This window comes from Maylandia zebra, linkage group LG16 (assembly GCF_041146795.1).
Source record: "Maylandia zebra isolate NMK-2024a linkage group LG16, Mzebra_GT3a, whole genome shotgun sequence".
Taxonomy (NCBI): Eukaryota; Metazoa; Chordata; class Actinopteri; order Cichliformes; family Cichlidae; genus Maylandia; species Maylandia zebra.
Window position 1 is genome coordinate 27,812,739 of NC_135182.1, and position 19,900 is coordinate 27,832,638.

The 19,900-nt window shown below is 42.6% G+C and overlaps 1 protein-coding gene across 1 annotated transcript in view; it reads right to left on the reverse strand.

Moving 5' to 3' along the window:
* Positions 1-19,900, reverse strand: part of gli2a (GLI family zinc finger 2a) — an 82,687-nt gene that overhangs the window by 23,890 nt on the left and 38,897 nt on the right. The window contains exons 3-5 of the mRNA XM_004563100.4: positions 12,372-12,477; positions 4,770-4,975; positions 878-1,075 (exon numbers count right to left, since the gene is read on the reverse strand). Of these exons, the coding sequence (XP_004563157.2) occupies positions 878-1,075; positions 4,770-4,975; positions 12,372-12,477 (510 nt within the window). The remainder of the gene's footprint in view (positions 1-877; positions 1,076-4,769; positions 4,976-12,371; positions 12,478-19,900) is intronic.

The following is a 19,900-nucleotide window of genomic DNA, read 5'->3' on the forward strand; positions in this document are numbered from 1 at the left end:
GTTGCTGGGAGTTGGAACCCTATTAGTTAGGTTGCTTAATATTTACGCTAAGTACTCTTTAAAATACCAGAATAGGGAGGATGGTGTAGGTTTAAGTTTATTAGATTGATCAGTATTGCTGAACTATGAAATATTTTTTTTTGCATACAGGTATAACAGAATAGTTTTAGTGTAGTTGTTGTTTTAAACTTGAGTATGAACTTATACAAAATGCAGCAAGATATTTAAAAAAACTGTTTTATTGATTAAAAAACACTATATCGGCTTCATATCGGTATCGGCAGATATCCAAATTTATGATATTGGTATCGGACATAAAAAAGTGGTATCGTGCCATCTCTAGTTACAATTAGAAGAAACCCTGGGTTGATATAAAATACACCTTTATGTAAAATTTGTTAAAAGTCTAGTACCATCTATAATAAGCTTCTCCAACATCTCCTGAGTTACAGGTATACCTATTCTTGCATGCATCCTTTCATTTCCTCATCATGTCCATTTATGACAGCCCTGGATGCTAGACAATGACCTTAAAGTGGTACATATATGACAATAGGCTCTGATCATGTGTCAGTGTCTTTTCTTTTCAGTTTTCTTCCTGTTTTATTTTGAAGGTTATTTCCTCATGTGGCTTCCTGTCTCTGTTGAGTCTACTGGTTTACACAGTTTGGTTTCTTTTTTACCCCATTTTTCCTTTTTAGACTTTTTTCCACTATGGAAACTTGAAATAAAATATTGTATTTTTTTGAACATACCATTTAGCTTCCTTAAAATGACCCTGTCTTAAACTCAAAGTATTCTTTCTCAGCTAAACTATTAATGCATACATTGATGGGTACAGTAAATGTGTCAGTACACTCAGCATTTCTCTCCTCACCATCCACAGGGCTGATGTAATCGGGAAGGTGAGCTGCGGCCGCTGCAGCTGCCGCCGCCGCACCACTTTGCATCAGCAGGTCACCGTAGGGGCTTCTCTGGCTGGCGCTGGCCATCAGGTAGTACTCTGCAGGGTTCGCTCCCGGAGGCGGTGGCGGGAGACTGAATAGGGCGCGGTCCTTCAAGTGTTCGTGGGTTACTGCGGCAGAGAACAGAGACAAATGGAGAATAGATCAGCTTCTCTTTCTGGAAATAAAGATCAAAGCAAATACTCGCAATCAGTAAGAGAAATTGTTAGAATTCCCGCTCATCCCCCAGTGCAGAGGTCGTTGTAAACCTGTGAAGTGATGCTAAAGTAATTCTGACAAGTCAGAAGGGCTGAGCAAAATGGATTTCCTGTAATGAAGTGATATGTTCACAGACAGTGTTTGACATATCCCTCGACAGAATGACAAAAACAAACAGGAGAACAGCGAAGGAATCGAGTGCCCTGCTTCACAGACTCAAGATTCGTTCCTGCATGTTCGTGAGGCTTGCTTTTTTTTTTTTTTTTTTTTTTTTTTTGATGAAACAAGTCTGATGTCTTTGAGGCTTGAAGGGTTTGGGGAAGAATCTCTGGGGACTAAAGGGAAGCAGAAGAAGAAGGGGAGCAGGGCAAATGGGGGAAGGGGGGGGGGACCACATTCCTGCACCTCTTGTGTCTGACAGGCTGAAGTCATACACAGAGTGCAGGTGCTCACGGACCCGTGCAATGCTGAGGAAGCCTTAAACGCTGCATGAACAAAAGTAATATTGACGTAAAAAGTGTTAACACCTGCATCCAGTAAAGCAATGTTTAAAAATGTCATAAACTATAAGAGTGAGGGACAGATTGCTTTTACTTTTTCCCTATTCCTCCAGTGGGTGTGGGTATTTGGAGGAGACAGGGGTGTGGGCTGAAAATGGATTAATATGCACCCTAATGGAAACATGGGGGAAGCTGGGGTTGTACCCTCTGCACGCACAGACGCATAAAGCAAAACTGTGGGTCCATCAGAAACTATTAGGCCATAGCTGTGGTAACAGCGCACAGGCAGCATGTTTGTGCTGCTGCAAGCATACTCCTGGTTTCTCCACGGCTGCCAGATCACGTTACCACCGCCGCACAGAAGCATTTTGTGTCTGGGTGTATGTGTGTGACCTCACATATGAACACAGAGGGATGAGGGGTAGCGGCTACGCTCCACAGCCCCAGAGAAAGCAGACAGAAAGTTACACTGGTCAAAAGTTGAAATGTTTTCCAAACTCAGCTTCTACCCGTGCACACCCAGGCTTTCTCCAGCTTCAGTTAAGTGAAAAAGTAGAAAACAAAGAACTGTAATTCTGCTGTTTTAGTCTTTGTCAACAGATCAGCGTGAGAGGATTTTGAGTGTCTACATGAGTGTGAGTCACCTGTTTGTGTTGTTGTTGAAAGTGCTAAGAAAGCTTTCTGAAAGTGCTATATGAATAAATTGCAAACGCATATATTTCTTTTGACAAATAATACAGAAAATTATAATAATACTACAGAAAAAAACTAAAGCTACCACTCAAACTATTATCAGCTGAAATAAACAAATTAATCATTTATTCTGGTAACTTTTAAAGGCATCATACATTTCCTGCACATAACCAGTTCAATCCAATATTGTCAAGTAAAAACCCTACAATAAACCAGACTTCAAGAAGGTGTCAAAGGTAGAAAGTCATTTTGGAAACCGCTCCAAAGCTCAGCGAGTCATTGTCACATAGCTGCCATGTTTCCCATCTATATATCCAACAGACATTCAGAAATATTCTGGTGAAAAGCAAAAGTCTTCCAGTTCAGTGCTGAGCAAACATCCATGGATGTCTACAGGCAGTTTACTTTATTCTCTGGAGACCAACCAATACTAGAGGAATGCTGCTAACACGGCTGAGGCTATTTTACATGCAGTCAGACGTTAGGACGTCCTTCCTTTTACCTCTCCACACATACTGTAGAAATGTCAGAGATACATATCAGTGCAACTACCAGCTACTAATTACATTTGCGTTTGGCATTATGAGCACAGACTTTGTATCACACCAAAAGCAGTTTTACAAACAGTCTTTAACACATGCATTACACCTAGGTAACTGTATCTGGAGTTTACACATGCTCCACTGAGCTCCATGCTTCCAAAGGCTTTATTTATGTTCTGCTGAGCTGCAGAGTGCCCTCCATTTGGTGCCATACTTCCCCGCCTGTTTATCAGTGACAGCATCTCTTCCGCATTGCTTCTCCTGAAAGGTGGGGAGGCTTTGCTTTGCCAGCAGCGTGTGCTCTGTGATTTATTGGAGCTCGTTGCAGGCCTTGGGCTCCTCTCCTCTCCGATCGGTTGTGGAGGATGGCTCTGTCACTGTGTGAACTCAATAGTTCAGGCGCACGGAGCGTTTGTGTCTGTGCTAATTTTCCACGGTCCCCCCCTTTCCAAACACACATACAAACGAGCGGGCACCGCAAAGCATGTGCCTGATACAACCACAAATTACCAGCATGCGCACACATGCAGAAACACCAGAGCATGCTTGATGAAAGGTGTGGGTCAGGACTTATGTAGGGGAGTGTATAAGGTGTAAGACTAATTATCACTGCTGGTGAAATAATCAGCTGTGTAAACTGCAGCCGAGCAGAAACACTTGGTTTATAGTTCACAGGATACATAAATTCTAAACCCGCTCAACTCTTGTCTCACCTCCTTAAAGCCGAGTTTCCAGTTTACTCTTCAGTCTGTGGTCATTACGTACAGCAAAGAAGACTGAGTGTTTAAATCTTGCAGATGCATGGTGGTGACTGTAATCCAACAGAAGGTAGTCTCATCTTATTTTACTTGAGCAGATTTTAGATATAAATGTAATAAAGGTGCAAAGAAATTGTTATAAGCTTCTGATTTAAGTTGCCAGAATTATAGCTTGCATTCTTAGACGCTGAATTTACATAGAAGAGTGACTGGAGACTTTCAAACAAATCTCTTGTACGAGTAGTCCTTTTTCTGCTCTGGAGACTCTAAAAGTTGGAGGTCCACTTTAACCAGAACCTGCACAAGGTGGCTGACGCTGCTCCCCTTGTAGCTCGCTAAGGCTGCAGATCAAAACAAAGTCAACAAGATGCAGTGCAAGATAGTGGAGGTGCAGTTCATCCATGGGATAATGAAGTTATTATTGTGGTGATATTTATTGTTACAAATCTTAATTTGAGAAAGTGTGTACGTGCCTCCTTTCGTGTTCACACACACTTGGATGCACACGTGCTCTCATCCTTTCCCTCTCCTACCACACATACTGTCTAATTGTGCAGAAAACTACAAGATGATGATTTTTATGGCTTGAAACAACTATAAGTGCTTTAGATTTTTGACTTGGTGAGCAAACACCTCATGCAAGTTTATTCTAAATGGACCATAAACTTAATTCTGAATTGTACCAGAATGCAAGAAGGACAATCAGTGAAACCTGAGCCATTTTCAGACACAAACTCTAAACAATGTCCAACGTGTCCTTTCTTACAAACACAGCAGCAAAAATCTGACTATTATAAGAACTCTGGTTAGATTGTGATGGAGGGCACGGGACGAGCACACCACTTTGAGTCTGCAGGCTGATTACTCGCACATATTCTTCAAGTTATAAAAAGTATCACACAGACTTTGTCGGAATCCCATTTAACTTCTTAGTCTACAGAATTACACATTTGCATCCTGACACACAGCTTCACAAGGTAATGCTGAGAAAAATGTACTCTGATAAACTTTAAAGCACAAGTTCTATTCAAATATACCAACAAGCTTAAGCTCCACTGCTCACTGACATTTTTGTGGTGGTGCATCAGATCCACTGAGGGGGGAAAATCTTACCGTCAGCAGGGCTCAGTCCTCGGGCCGCTGAGATCATAGAGAGGGTGGGACTGCTGTGTACTGAGCGTAGGTAGTGCTCCATGTGAGGGCTGACATACGGATGTGGAGGGCTGAATGGTGACTCGCCGGTCCCGGCTGCCGCGTGAGGAGACAGGCGAATCAGCGAAATATCTGAGATGACTGGACTGCCCGTCAGTCCAGGAGGCCTGTGGAAAGGAAGTAAAAATTGGACAAATATAAATAGCGGTAGAAAGATTTAGAGGCAGAGTGGATTAAGGGAAGGCGCAAGACAGACTGCGAGAGATCAAGGGAGAGAAAATAGAGTGCGTTCATTTGAATATTAGCATTGTTGTTATCTCCTGAATGATCTCCAGTGGTATGTTCATAGACATGCCTTAACTTTTGTGTCTTCAGTCCAAATCCATTTACACCCTTTCCCCTCCCCAGTCACACAGCTAATACATAATAATCTCCATTTGTTCACCTTCTCCCATTAAGCCCTAAAGCTACAGACAAGTTGAGACCAGGACTTCAACTGCAACGCTACGATGAAGTGTGTTGTATCTGTTCGGGTGGGCAAAACTGCTGGGTGTCTCAAATCAAGTATTACAAGGAGTGTGATAAGAGGACACAAGCAGATGCTTAAAACCTTAAGTGGTTCCCTGTAGCCACATTCCACATTCGGCTCGAAGTTTGTCTGAAGTTCTCCGTCAGCCTGCCGGTCAAATTGGCCTATACAGTAAATTTGTTACCTGTGGCAGGTAATTGGCAGCTGTGCTAGCAAGAACGCAGACAAGTAGGTGTTGTAATCCTGAGCTAGATAAAACTGTCTGATAGCCGCTGGCAGTACGACACAGCCCTTTGAAGGGGCACTAGTATTTATGTCGGCCAAGTTTGCTTTAGGCATGACAAGTGGCTTGTTTTTCCCCTGAGTGTGTGGTACGAAAACCTGGCACAGATCCAGCCCTCAGAAACACACTTAAGCCTAAGCAATGATTACTAAAATGCTAAATAAAAGAGGGTGGTTATGTTACTAGCTAGTAAATTGTCCATCAGTATGTTGCAGAAATCAAAGTGAGACCCTGTATCCACTTGTTTTCGTGAACGCCAAAGAAGGCATTGGAAAAGTTTCATTCTCTGTGATCACGTGGGAGCATCGCAGCCATAGGTCATCAGTCATTCATACTACAGTCAGGACAGAAACAGGCACTGGGAGGAAGCTGTGGGTAATAACTGTAAGACAGCCCTGAAGACAGCGGGGTCCTCCCTTTCTTAGAAATGACCAGACTAATGACTCACTAAAACTGTCAGCGAGTTTGAGGAGGGCCTTGCACAATGAGTCGGAGCAAGAAATGATTAAAGTTTTGGCCACCATAAGGCTGCTTTTAACCTTCTAACATCCCGCAGGTCTTCAGCAACCTATCTGTGGTTAGAGTTGGGCTTTTTTGTTGCTGTTGTTTTAGCCACATACTAAATAAGCAAATTTTGTTGGCTATAAACTATACAATGTTATATAAGATTTTCCATTTGGGTGGTCCGATTAAGCAAGTGTATAAAAAGGAGTGGTGTGTAACTGAACACTAACCCCAGATGAGTTGCCAATGACCTGTTGGATGTTAAGAGGTTCAAACTGAATGTTGAAATGTTCCCATTTGGTCATTTTGTTCCCATATTAGGCCTTACTTTACATGTTCAAGTGTGTGATTGAAGTGATTTTATGCTGGCCTTGTTCAAATCTGTCAAACATTACACGCTAAATGCCTCGAGTTAGCTCTCTCGTTCACATAATCTTCTCGTTTTCAGTTAAATGCAACTGTCAGCAGCACTCACTAGAACAATTCGAAGTAATAAAAATAACAGAAATGCTCTCTTTACGAGTGACGGCAAGCAAACTCTGACACTTCAGCATCTCCATGGCTGTTGTGTGAACAAGTGAGTGTTTATATGTGTGGTTTTGACTTTTGGCAGCATTGACTGCAGGCTGGGTACACATCGTGTGTGTGTGTGTTAGGAATGGTTAATCTTTTATAGAGGTATAACCTAATTTATCAAAAGTTTATGGCATAAATCAAAGTTAATGAGGAAAAAATCAAAAATCAGGCAGGATTTGATGAAATGAATGTGACTGCTCCTGTTTGAAACTCCTTTCTGTGGCTATGAAAGGTGGGTCAGGGACCTGGTAAGGCTGAGACGTCCCCCTCACCCCATCCTCCCTTCAGAATTTCCCTGCTCAGTCTTTCTTTCAGTGTATCTGTGCAGCCGCCAACCTGCACCCGGGCCCAGCCCTGCCCAGGCCCTCGCTCCATTTCCAGTAAGCGCCTGCAGACTGCCGGCCTTGTATGAGGGCCAACTTTCTGCCGTCCCCTACAAACAACCATAAAGAGCCCTCTGTTCTGGACGGGAGGGGAGAAGTGAGAAGAAACAGACGCTCCATACACAAAAACACGCTTTGCCCGATCTGCCTGTAAACAGCATACAGAGAGGCTGGCACTGCCTCCTCAGATTAGTGCCTGGGTGCTTCACTGAAGGACTACCTGGGTAAGCTGGCACTGGTGCTGTCTCAGAGCGGACTCAAAGTCCATCATAGTAACTGGGAATCCCAGCCTTTAGCTAAATAAAAAGGCAATCCAATGTGTCCTGAATGGACAGAACAGTAAAAATACCTGCCTCAATGCAACACAGGACTCTGCTGAGCATGTTGCATCTGTACCTCCATCCTGGATCGAAGCTGAGTCCATAATGAAACATAGTCAATTTCATTTAGGTCTCATTAAATCTTAAAATATAATAGTTTATATTCTATCTGCAATAGAGGGCAGATATCCAAGCCAAAATCTGCAGATATCTGACAGTTTTTGTTTATGGATACAAATGCATTAAATTAAAAACTACATAAAGATGATAACTGATGGTTTCAAGCACTTGTTTTACCTACTTACCTGCAACCAAAGAATGCAAACATGATCAGAACACGAATAAAGTTAAAGCACAAAGCTTTTTAGTACTAAATATCTCAGCCACTGATGCTGCACAGTCATTTGTAGGTGTGTCTTTATGTTTATAGACATAAGGTCAAATGAGCTGCCTTTAATTGTAACCACAGTGTGTTTTCACTGTTGTTCACTGAATGCAAAATCAAAGTTTCAAGTGTGAACTTCAACCCATCCTCTTCCACTTATCCAGTTCAAACTTGATTTGAAAATAAATGTATTTAATTCCGGTTATAATAAAAATGCCAAACTCTTTATTCTCACCTATTTTCCCACATTTTACTTTAAACCTTTATCCATCAGCAAAGTTATTTGTTTCTTGGCTGACAGCAAACCCGCGTGCTGACACACAATACTCGAACTGCAGTAAATCACTCAAACAGCCAAAGAGTGTGTATGAGGCCATGATAATAAGGTGAAATTTACTGCCCCTGCCTGTCAGGTGGTTGCAAATAATAGTCTTGCTTGGCAGGTACCATTATTGAAGCCTTGTCAGTCCACCCTTTTTCTGACAAGATGTTACTTGAAGTCTGTGTGTTTTCCCGAGGCTCCAATCACAGAGGCTTAATAGCAAGCTCTCCGAGGAGCTCTGAGCTCTGGAGGAGCCCTGCGTCTTAATCAGGAGCTGCCACTTAAAGAGATTTCCATCATACCTGAACACTATGGGTGGCTACCCAGTGGAAATAGACTAAGAAATGGAAAACAGACCTAATATAGATGTCTTGTCATTTGTCCTGGTGATGATGATACTTGAGGAGAAAAAGAGACAGAGGGATAGGAAGCCAGTGTGAGCCGGTAGATGACATGCTTTCAAGCAGGTAATTGCTATTTGTCTCTGTGTTCTGTACTGTGTGATTACATGCTCTCTGTTGTTCCATTGTTAAAACGCTGCTGTGAGAAAAAGTGATTTGGACAAGGTACGGCTTGTTGAGCATATGAGTAAGTGCATACCACAGAGCATGTACATTACAGCGCTGGTGGTGGCAGATTTCACTACGATTAGTTATGAAGTAAAGAAAAGTGGATCGTTTTTACGGGCCAGAACAGTTCCAGTCCAATATCATACAGAAACAATAAGTTAAGCAAACATGCTCTTTTTGCTTTGGTCTCCCTTCAATTTCAGCCTTTAAACACAAATGTGAAAAATTTATAGTTTTTATTAAGACTGTGGGGTCAGATGAATTTATTATGTCAGACTTTCACAAACCAACAACCCAACAGGCGCTGATTGGTCAAGTGTGCGGAGGTAAAAAGTGAAAAGATTAAACTGAACAGAAATATACTTGTTCTGACTGTTAAAGGATTTGAGGGAAACCCTGTTTAATTAAGAGGACCCAGAACTCAAAAAGAGCCATTCAACCAATCTGATAAATCTCGAACAAGAATGAATGTCTCCATCTGGACTGTCTGAGCAAATAAAGATTCTGAAAATGATCAGTTTTCTTTACCAAAGGATGCTTTCTGTGTTCCCGGGGAGGTCACATAGAGTCAGCTCCCCTTCTGACTCCCTGCCCTTTTAGCTGCCCAACAAGTTAGTGTTTGCCTCTCTGGCATTTTCCCTACTGGCTCAGGGTGGGATGAATTATGATGCACCACACTCCCTTCTGTACTTCTGGGCAGCCAAGGCGATCAAGATAAATCACCATGCTGCCCCACAGGGGATGTGGTGAGATCCTGCCTTGGATGTTTTTGGGGCCCTGATCAGGATGCTGAGGATTTGGAGCTGATGTGATACTGCACTCCCTGAGAAGCATGCACTGTGCACACAAAGGAGAGGCCTTGTGGAACTATGTCAGACGATTGGATAATAAACTAAAACGAGATGGGATTTTACAGTGGGTAATTATCCATTATTCGGCTCCGCTACTGTCACATACCATTTAGTCTTTTCTGAGTGTAAGAAAATTACACTGAAACCATGCGATAAACCGTGCAAATTTCAGCCTATTGATTCGCAGCATCCCGCTCTTTTGATTGATGGCTCTCTTGTCTTTTCAGCCGCACATTCCTGGCTGCAACTCAGGGGAGCCTCCGAATTCAAACATGAGCCGTGACAATGAGTAGGTCCTGGAGCCAACAAGAAACAACACAAGATACCAACATGTCTGTCAAAACCACCGAAAACTAATCGACGGAGTCGAAAATCCAAAGTCCACCCTACCCCGCCTCGCCCCATGTTACCCAAACCAAAACAATGAAGGGCAAAAAAAACAAAACAACAGCAGCCCAAATGGCTCATGCGTAAACTGTATTTAATCAACACATTCCGAGCTGTGGGGCTGCGGGCCGTCAGCAGGCTGATTGCCTGGTGAGCAGCACCACATCTGTTTGTGTACAGGGGCGGTGTAGGCCACAGCTCTGCCACACAAAAACCTTGGGCATATTTCAACTTTTCAGTGCTGCAATTTGCCCCCAACTGCTTCCCAAAAAGCATAAATACAGGCTGTGGAATGAGCGGGGGATCTGTTTTTCTCATCCACGGCGTTGTCATTGAGGTTCTGGGAACGGAAGGCTGGATTTCAGATGCTAATTACTCGGTCAAACGTACTGGCACGGTGGCTGGCTCTCCTGGCTTGTGGGTTTGCACAGAAGATGCACATATGCAGCAAACAGCACACAAGTACTGTATCAAAGTCCAAGTTCTACTGTCCGCCCACCAGAAGCTCTTCCTAATGTGTTTCAGAGCCAGCTCGGATATGGCATGGAGACCACAGTGTGACGGTTGCTACTTTTAAATTTTTGGACCAAGCCTTTAGAAATTTGCTGAAAAATGCACATGACATTGAAAGCCTGCATAATTAATAGAAAGTTGATACATACTTGGCCTAGACACTGTTTTATAACAGTCTTTTGTTCTCCGGAGATTCGAGCAAAGGATCACTTGTGTGATTCCAATGTAGCCAATGTAGATCACAATACCAGCTTGCACAAATATCCTAAGTGACTGCAGCAAGGAGCAGGCAGTGTAATGTGTTCAGCCCTGCGATACCTACAGAATCACAGGATGGAAGAAGTACTGCAGGATGGCAGCTTTTATAGAAAGGCCTTCAGACCTCATTATGTTATATGCAAACAGTAATGAAGGATCCATCAAAAAGGATGCGCAACGCTGACACTCGGGAACCATCGTGACCGACGAAGTTCCACCACCAGGTGCCCTGCGCCGACGGCCTGCTCCATTTCTCCAGTACGACACGCGGTAATTAGGTGAATTTGGTGCGGGCCGGGCAAAGACAGCTAGATCAAGGCCTTGATGAATTAGTGGGAGCAATCTGACAGAGTCACATCACATTAATCACAACAAACCGGGTGCAGAGCCACACTCTTGCCCCCCTCCTTTCTCTCGCTTTGCTAGTGATGAATAGCTCTGCCTGCACTGTGTATCACCTGATCTGGCTGAATTTAAATGTAACAGCACAATTCCCACAAAACCTCTATTGATCTTATTCCTGGGTTCCCTTCTAGGGTTCGAATATTTTAGATAAGGATGAAGGCGTGGTAATGTTAAGCAGGCCAGAGTTTTATGGTACGCTACACTCATAAGTCACAAAATAAATGAATCTTTGTTTTTAGGTCAGGTTAGAATACATGTGGTAAAAGTGAGGGGAAAAAAACTTCCACCCTGTTATAACAAACCATTCAATCAGTCAGTGCTCTTATTTTCATTTAAAGGATACAACAAAGATGTTGCTGTGTTGCAGAAACACTTTCTTTCAATGTTTGGACCACTTTCTTGGTAGAGCTAAGTCCTAAACCATGGTCCACGAGGGCAGATACAGAATGACACATTCACAATTTTAAAAGCCATCTAGTAGACTGGATTAGATTCTTTGATGGGGTGATTCTCTTGACCGTGTCTGCAGTGGCAGCTGGCTTTACTTTCAAATTGCTCGTGACGTCCCACGTGTTACGCATACATAACACCAAGATACCTACGGTATATTTTTTACTGCCACAGCTAGACTGCTGGATGGAGTGGTGGTGAGATAAACCAACTGACATGTCACACTGAGACAACTTTACATATCACCAAGTCCTCCAACTAAATCACACTAGTCGTTTGTTTAGACTGGTAGCCTTTTACAACATGGAAAACTCTGAATGTGAGTTTTCCATGTTGAACTCCATCCACAGGTGATGACTTACTGAGCTAATGTAGTTGCACTGTGTAAAGAGTTATTACGGCTTGATGATTCATGTGATCTAAGATAACGAGCCTTGTTATGAGCAAGCGTTTGTGTTTGTTTCTTTTTGTTCTCTGCTTATTTTCAGCCCTCCTTAATAGTATGTATGTCTTGTATTTTTCTCTCTTTTTAAAAGAATATAAATAGAATACAAGTCCTTTTAATTTGGGTTTGTTACACAGCATGATTCCCAAACTTTATGACAAGCCCAGGGACATAAGCTGTAACTGTGAACCATTAAGAGCCAGAAAAATGTTATGACTTTACCCCATTTTACCTGTTTAGCTGATATTCACTTACTAAGACTCCGCTACTAATGCCACACAGAATGTGTTGGCTATTAGACATTGAATTAAACATTAAATTTCTCCCAACCCCCATAGTTGGCTGGAAATAAAGTGTTTCAGAGGACATCAATAGATACCTACCCGTGCATTGAATGGAGTGGGTGTGGCTCATAATGGTACCGCCCCTCGTGGTGCCGCATGTCAATCGGGATAGGTGTGTGAAAAGTGGGGAAAAGGTGGTGCGCCCCTGCAAACACAAAAGACAGAAAAATGTTAGAGAACAGCATTTCTTAACACTCGCCGAAAAACTGGAATACAGTTACTGATTAGTGGCCGCTCCATTTTACAGTTCCCATAATGCAGGAGTAATTAAAACCGACCCATATGTGCCTGAAGAACCTTCATTAACTGCTCCCTCTCCGCCCAATAAGACCAAAGCAAGTTTTACACAACAATGAATGCTGCTTTATGTGTCAGACCAAAAATGCACGAATCTGCCATTTCCTGCCATAAATGCTCTGATGGCTCAAGGGAAGTCTCATTAGAACAGCTGTTTTTCATTAATTACTGTCATTAGAGCAGCAGATCATAGGAAACTTTACCGTCATGATTTAAGGAGGAGGAGAGGTCTAATCACACATAAAGGCTGGCTAATTCTCTCCACTTTAAAATGTTTACATCTCAGATCTTTGATGGAGAAAAATATGCCGTATCTCAGCGGGACTTTTTGTGAATCTGACTGGCAAATCCAGTTGTTTGTTCACTATAAGAGGAAAAAGACAAAGAGCTGTGCAGCAGAGTTCTGTCCTCACAAGGACAAGTAAGCCCAAGACCAGAAGGGTTAAAGGTCAAAGCAGATCATTATCTCAGCCTAAGAAAAACACTGGCATCAAGTGTCAGGAGGAAACTGGTGTAGCACCAATGGGATGCAAAGCAATATTCACACATGTTCAGCCCAAATTTAACCAGTGCAAGAACGTCTTCCTCACTTTGTTTCACTTCTTAAACTTACTAAACTTTTTATTTTTAGTTCTGCAGTTTCACCTGTTAGTGAAAAATGGTTTTTTTAAACTTGCCGTGACAGCAGCTGGGAATAATTAGTATTTATGGGTTTTGTTTTTTTGTATTTTTAAGAAAAAGAGCAACAGTTGTGTGTATAGTGTATAAATATAATATCATTTCATTCAGTGTTTGCATTGTTAACAACACCTTTCTCTATGAGATGTGCCTCAGGTGTGCTAATTCACTTTAGCCATCACTGTGAAAACAAGGTGTGTAACAGGACTCTGTGCCTGCAGGCTATGGCTAAATACTGGATGTTGTTTTAAGGTGACGGCAGTTACAAAGACAGACATTAACCCTAATAGAGCCTTTTGTTAGTGTGACTGAGGCAATCATTGTGATGTTGCACCATCTTGTTCTTGGTTAATTTGGATTGGTTCCCTGAAGGCAGCTCTGAACTGTATAACATTTGACAGGAGTGGAATTTTTTTAAGACCACGCATTAACGCTCAGCGATTATTTTACCCTTTGAAAACAGACTTTAGACAGGCCCGGTTTTACTGAGGCGTTGCCCTAGTGACGCTGTTGAAAACATGAAATTAAGAGAAGAATTGTACAAAACAATTTAAATAGATTTTTAACTGCAGTGCAGCACACCCATATCTCAAATTTTACAGCTCAGAAATTGTTTTAAAAAATGCTCAATTTTTGGTGAATTAAATTTTTGGATTTTATTAGGCTCTTACTTTGCACCAATTAGCATGTATATGTATCTCTCCCATACGGTCTATGGATATGGCTTAATATCCAGGCTAGCTAGCAGATGATAACACAGAACTCATCTCATCTGTCATCCAAATATAGTTAGTCTGGCTCCCAGAAACCAACATGGTGGCAGTCAGTAAAGCTAACGAGACTCTGGTTCCAACTGACATTTTAATGTCCTGATGTCTATGCCATTGTAATAATGTAGTCAAAATAAAGCAGCCACACATATACACATGTTCTATACTGTGCTACAAGATTTTCATTTGTAAAAAATTAGCAAATAATAAAAATTATTAGTTCAGAGAGCAGTGAAAAAAACCCCTGTAGGTTTTATTAATCACTGAATGTGCCCAGAACAGTGAGACCTGATCTAGAAGACAAATTGAGTTGTAAAACTCTGTCTGGTGCCTCTTCTCCTCCTTGAACTGTAAAGGCCAAGGGCTTGTTGTTTCTATTGAGACCTAAGTTGCTGGTTCTCAGCCACTGACCTGCCTTCATTTTATTTATTTATTTATTTTTGAGCAAGACGGTCAGACAAATCCAAGTCAGCTTCTGGTGAACAAGCCAAAACAGGCACCCAGTAAGAGAGAGAAACGTAGAGCTGGGGAAAAGAAGTTTGAGCTTTGTTTCACAAGTGGAGCCAGAAGTTGGTGATTTGTGTGAGGGGTGCCCCCTGCTTGTGCTTCCTGGCACATCTCTGGTGAAGAGGATGATGAAGCTTACTTTTTCTTTACTTATTATATTTTGTGCGGTTCTGCAAAGCTAATGTACAGTGATTAAGTCTTTTTGGATAATGTATCACATTCTACAGGAAGAAGTCTTGGTGTTTCTTCTGTAAGGACTAATGCCCAGGACATTAGAGAAAATACATGCACAAACACTAAAAGAACCAGCACCAAGCAGAAGCTCCAGAGGCTGCATGAAGCCTCTCCCCACCCCCTCCCAGGATGGTGCTGCTGGATGTGGGGGTTATAAGGGCTGAGCAGGACCTTCCATCACCCAGACAGCTGCATTGTTTGCTGGGCTGCAGGGACAACTACCGACAGGTACACGGCTGGGACGATTCACACGCCTCAGCTTCTTGATTTACCGTCCGTCTGTCCCCTTTGGGCGTGCTGGCATGTGGGGTTACTCCACCCTGGGCTTCATATAGCCAAAACTGTGTGGATGGCATTAGCACAGTGTCCCAAAAGCAATCAGTGTGCCAGAGACATGGAGGATAAAATAATCACAGTGACAACTTTAGATTTGCTTACACAGCAAGATTGTACCATGGATTTACTGCTTAAAATGTGATTTATTCACATTTATTTATTCAGATAGAAGCCTTTGTGTATTTTAACTGCATTGTGGTTTCTGAGTGTTTGCACAAACACACATTTAGTGGATCTCTGACATCACAAGTGTTTTGCTTCTGCTGTGTCATTGCAAACAGTTTAGAACTCAGCATCTAACATTATATATAAAAGCACATACCATGGAATAGCCGTAGGATTGTGAGTCAACTATTTTTATTATAGCATTCATTATCATTCTCAATATGCAATAAGCGTGTCGTGCACAGAGCACTGAGGGACTTTTGTTTTGGCACAGTCTTATGCAACACAGTCCCACTGGAGACTGGAAAATAGTTAGGACATTTGGAATATTAAGTTGTGTTCCCCTTTTTATTTTTACTCACCTGAATATGATCTTTTATCAGATCGGTCTCATATCTACTTATTCACCGTTTAACAGTTTTCCACTGTTAAGGATATAACAGTAACACGAGTGACCACATGATTTATTAATAGAATTGTATGATTGCGTTTCAAAAAGATCATATGTGTTAAAATGCAATCGTTGCCAGTTTAGAGTTGTTTGCCAGGATTTACATGTCCCACTGAACCCCTCACAAACAAACACTAAACAAACTTCCTATTAAAATACTAAAGTTACAAACTATCGTGAACAAACATCCATTTTCATGCCGTGAGACCCGGCTGTCTTATCTCATGAATCAAACCCGGCCACAGGGACTTTTGACCTGGAGTCGTTTTCAGTCTTCACATCTGCTCTGAACTCTGGTAACATGTTTGTTTTAAAACTGAACAAATCTTTGCTCCCCCATGACCCCCATAAGAAGGCTCCAGACATGCTAAACATCCTGCCAAGCAGCAGGAAGAGCCCCACATCCATCCCTTCTTTTTAGTTTGCATCTTGAATCCTCGGTTTGATCTCTCACTAAAGACAATGGCAGGTGTTCGATATCAACAAAGGCTACTTCGAGTCTCATGACTCAGGGGAGGAAGAAGGAAAAGCACTTTTGCATTATGAAGTCCCAGATCAGGACTACGCTGAAGTGGAGAGCGGAGTGGGTTCATATCTTTGAGGAAGTACTCAATGATAATAATAATAATAATAATACCCTGAAAGGCCAGAGCAGGCCAGGAATAATTTTCAGGAAAAAGGCTTCTGTTGTGCTTTGATAGAAAGAGGCGGGGAGAAAGATGGGGGGGAGAAAGCAGAGGAGTAGGAGCGGTGGGGGTGCGCGATTCAGACAGGAAATTCCACTAGAAAAAGTTGGCCCGAGTCCTAACTACACAGCACCGTGCCAACGGCTATACACAAACGCTCATGTGCTTGCATACACACTCACATTCACAATTACACACACAGACACTGATTTGTTCTGCAGTTCGGTCTCCGTAAGCAGACGTCCAGAAAGTGACTGAGACAAACGTGCCGCTCGGAGCTTCAACAGAACTGCCCTTTTCAAACACACACACTGCAGCAAGTGCTATGCTCAAGGTTAATAAAAAAGTGTGTGTTTAGCCTAATCCGGGAATCCTGCAGTACACACACAACATGAAACCTGCAGGTTTAATTTGCAAGACTTCGCTTCCTCTAGGGCAGTACATGGGCGAGTGATGGCGACAGAAGGATTAGAGGCTTACAGGAGAGCACGAAAACCACTGCCATGTTTAAAAGGAAGTCTTAACAGGGTGGCTCTTTACTTTTAACTACCCTCAGGGAAGGTAAAATGATACCTTTTTTATTGATAGGGGGATTCTGGGCAGAAGGTAAGTGGATTAGGCCAGTGGTCTCCGTAATGACACAAGATGGTTTGAGCGGAAATTCATTAGTCCCTGTGAACTCCTGCTAAGTCTGTAGATGTTATGGTGTACACACCAAAACGCTCGCAGCCTGGAAGCACTGACACAATTGTTTTCCAGAGGTTTTGAATCATCAGTGTAACTATGTTATGGAACATCAGGATATTGGATATTTCAAACGAAATAATGTCCAGTACAGGTTAGATTTGTTGCTGGATCCTAATACTTCTGTACTGTAGACTAAAGTTTTTTTGGTTGGACAATTTAGTCAGTTTTGATTCTTGGGATCAGATAATATGCAGCATTTAAAAATTCTGCTAATCGTATGGTTTGTTTGTAATCCCTAAAGCTGGTTAGAAAAAAAAGAGGAGGGATGTAATAATAGGTTGGTCAAATTACATTATCAGCTTTCAGCTCTGTTTGGGTCTCCAAGTCCTAAAAATATAGCAAGGCTTTTATAATAGGTTCCTGTTTGTTGAACTGAAACTGAACCGAATCAGGGGAACTGCAGTACTGACCAGAACTGCTCTACATATGAATCATGCGCATCTATCAGAAATCTCTAAAGTTGAAGCTGAAGGATCCTTAGGTAGACTTGACAAAAACGGTTGAGCTGGGTCCTAAACTTTGCTGATCAGGATAGTGATACAAGAAAAAGCTGGTGAGGCTCAGCGAAGAGCTGCTACAAACGGAGCCAACTGAGGTGGTGCAGCATCTGAGCAGGATGATTCCTAGATGGCTCCCAGGAATTTCAATGGTACTGGGAGGAGGCCTGAAGCATACTGGGCGATTATGTCTCTCAGCTGCCTTGGTAATACCTCAGTGTCCATCCCACCAGAAGAAGAACTGGAGGAAGGGTCTGAGGAGAGAGATGTGTAGGTACGGTGTTGATACTGTTGCCCCCATGACCCAAACCAAGATAAACAATAGACAGTTGGATAATTGTTTATATTAAAATTTCTGTAAATAGGCTGACATCTATTGATATTATTTTTTTTATGATGTACTGTGTGCATGTCAGTGAGTGATTAAAATGTTAACAAGTCTGTTGCTGATCCTGTGTTTATGTCTCATTGCCATGACACCCCCACCCCCACATATGCTGAATCTACTCGCCCAGACCTCTGCTGCCTCTCCTGTCCCGGCGTGTTTACAGATCCCTCTCAGGCCCAGCTGGCTCCTCTCTGCTGTGATTAGTCTCTGTCAGTTCAGCACGTCTGCTTCGGCCAATCACTCCTCAGTCTTAGCTTTAACCCCACGAACCCACCACCAGTATGATCCATCACCTGGGCTACAAGGTGCTGCACCGCCTCCCCTAATTGTTCTAAAGACTGAGCTCTACCAAGACCTTACCTCACCTGGGTTGCCATTAGCTACTGAGCTAATATCTCTCTTTGGTGTAAAAGAGGTGCTGAGGGGAAACAGGAGCAATTTTGTCAGTTTTACCTCCAGATTTTTTCCAAATTTCCATTTTTAGCTCTTTTTCTAAAGAACACTGGCTACATTTTTGGCTCTCCACCCACTGAGACTTATAATGGACTAAAAACACAAATATGATATGCACCACTAAGCCTGAATCGTGAGATTTAGCAGGATTTGGTGTATCCTGTGCTAACATTCAGGTAGCCTACAGCAGGCCTCTCTCTGAAGACTGATGGGGTGTCGGGATAATCAGCTTCCTGTACAGACTTCTGATTTATTGCCTGGTCACTTTAGAGCACAGGTGTGAGGCAGATCAGGTAATTAACACACTGGGTTTGTCACCGTTCTGTAGGTCAGGAGGATGTAAGGAAAAACCGGAAGGCCCCCTGTAAATGTGTTTAACATCCAATGGAGTGATACTTGACATAATGAGGTGTCGCGACCACATTTTCTGCTTTTCCTACTTATCAAAAACTGGGTTTATACACGACCTCTGTCCGGTCCAAACAGTGTTAGCAAGCACCAATCAAGCCAAGTAACCTCAAATGGCAAGAGCTGGCAGGAAAGCTTTGTCTGTCTCCCATGAGCCCTTTAACCTCTCATACACAGCTGATGAAGAGGCTGCCAGTTCACACAAAGAGCGTCCTCAGCGGTTCTATGACAGCATCCTTTACCCAAAAGCAGCCATCCGACCCCCCTGAATTACAAACTGGGCTTTTTTCTTTAAAGGAAAGAAGGGGAAAGACAGAGGAAGTGCCCAAAATGGCATACAATGTGTGGGAGAAGGAGGCAGCGGACATCAATCTAAAGCTGTCCCAGCTGGGGTTCACCCCGAGGTGAGGTGTCCCCCATGGGTAAGCTGCTCCCCAGGTCCCGGGAGGAGGCTGGGGAGTATCTCTTGGACGGACCTGGTCTCCATCAGATTGCCTGTCTTTGGTCTTCCAGAAGGATACACACTTCCCCTTACTGAAGACATAGGCTTAGAAAGGCCAGAGGTAAATTGTTTCAGAGGAAAATTAATTTATGTTTAGAATAATTTACACTGCTGAAAATGTTTATATCCATCAGCGTGGAAGTTATATTAAATAAACGACTGATGTCCATTAGTTTCATTGAGACATTAATAGCAGCAAAGTTTACAACAACTCTAAAAGCAGGTGGGCCATTTCAGCCTCGACTGCAGGACACAGCCAACATCCTTCCACTTTGCTTAAATGCATGTTTGCATTAGAAAGCTACACAGTATAAAGAATTCACTGTACTGTACTTATTTGTTAGGGTTAAGTTTTGTTTTAGTCACATGTTTAAATAGACAAATTTCATGAAGCCGTAAGGCGTTTTCCTTCAAATGAAGTCTCACAGATGTTCCAAAGAGGCAGGATG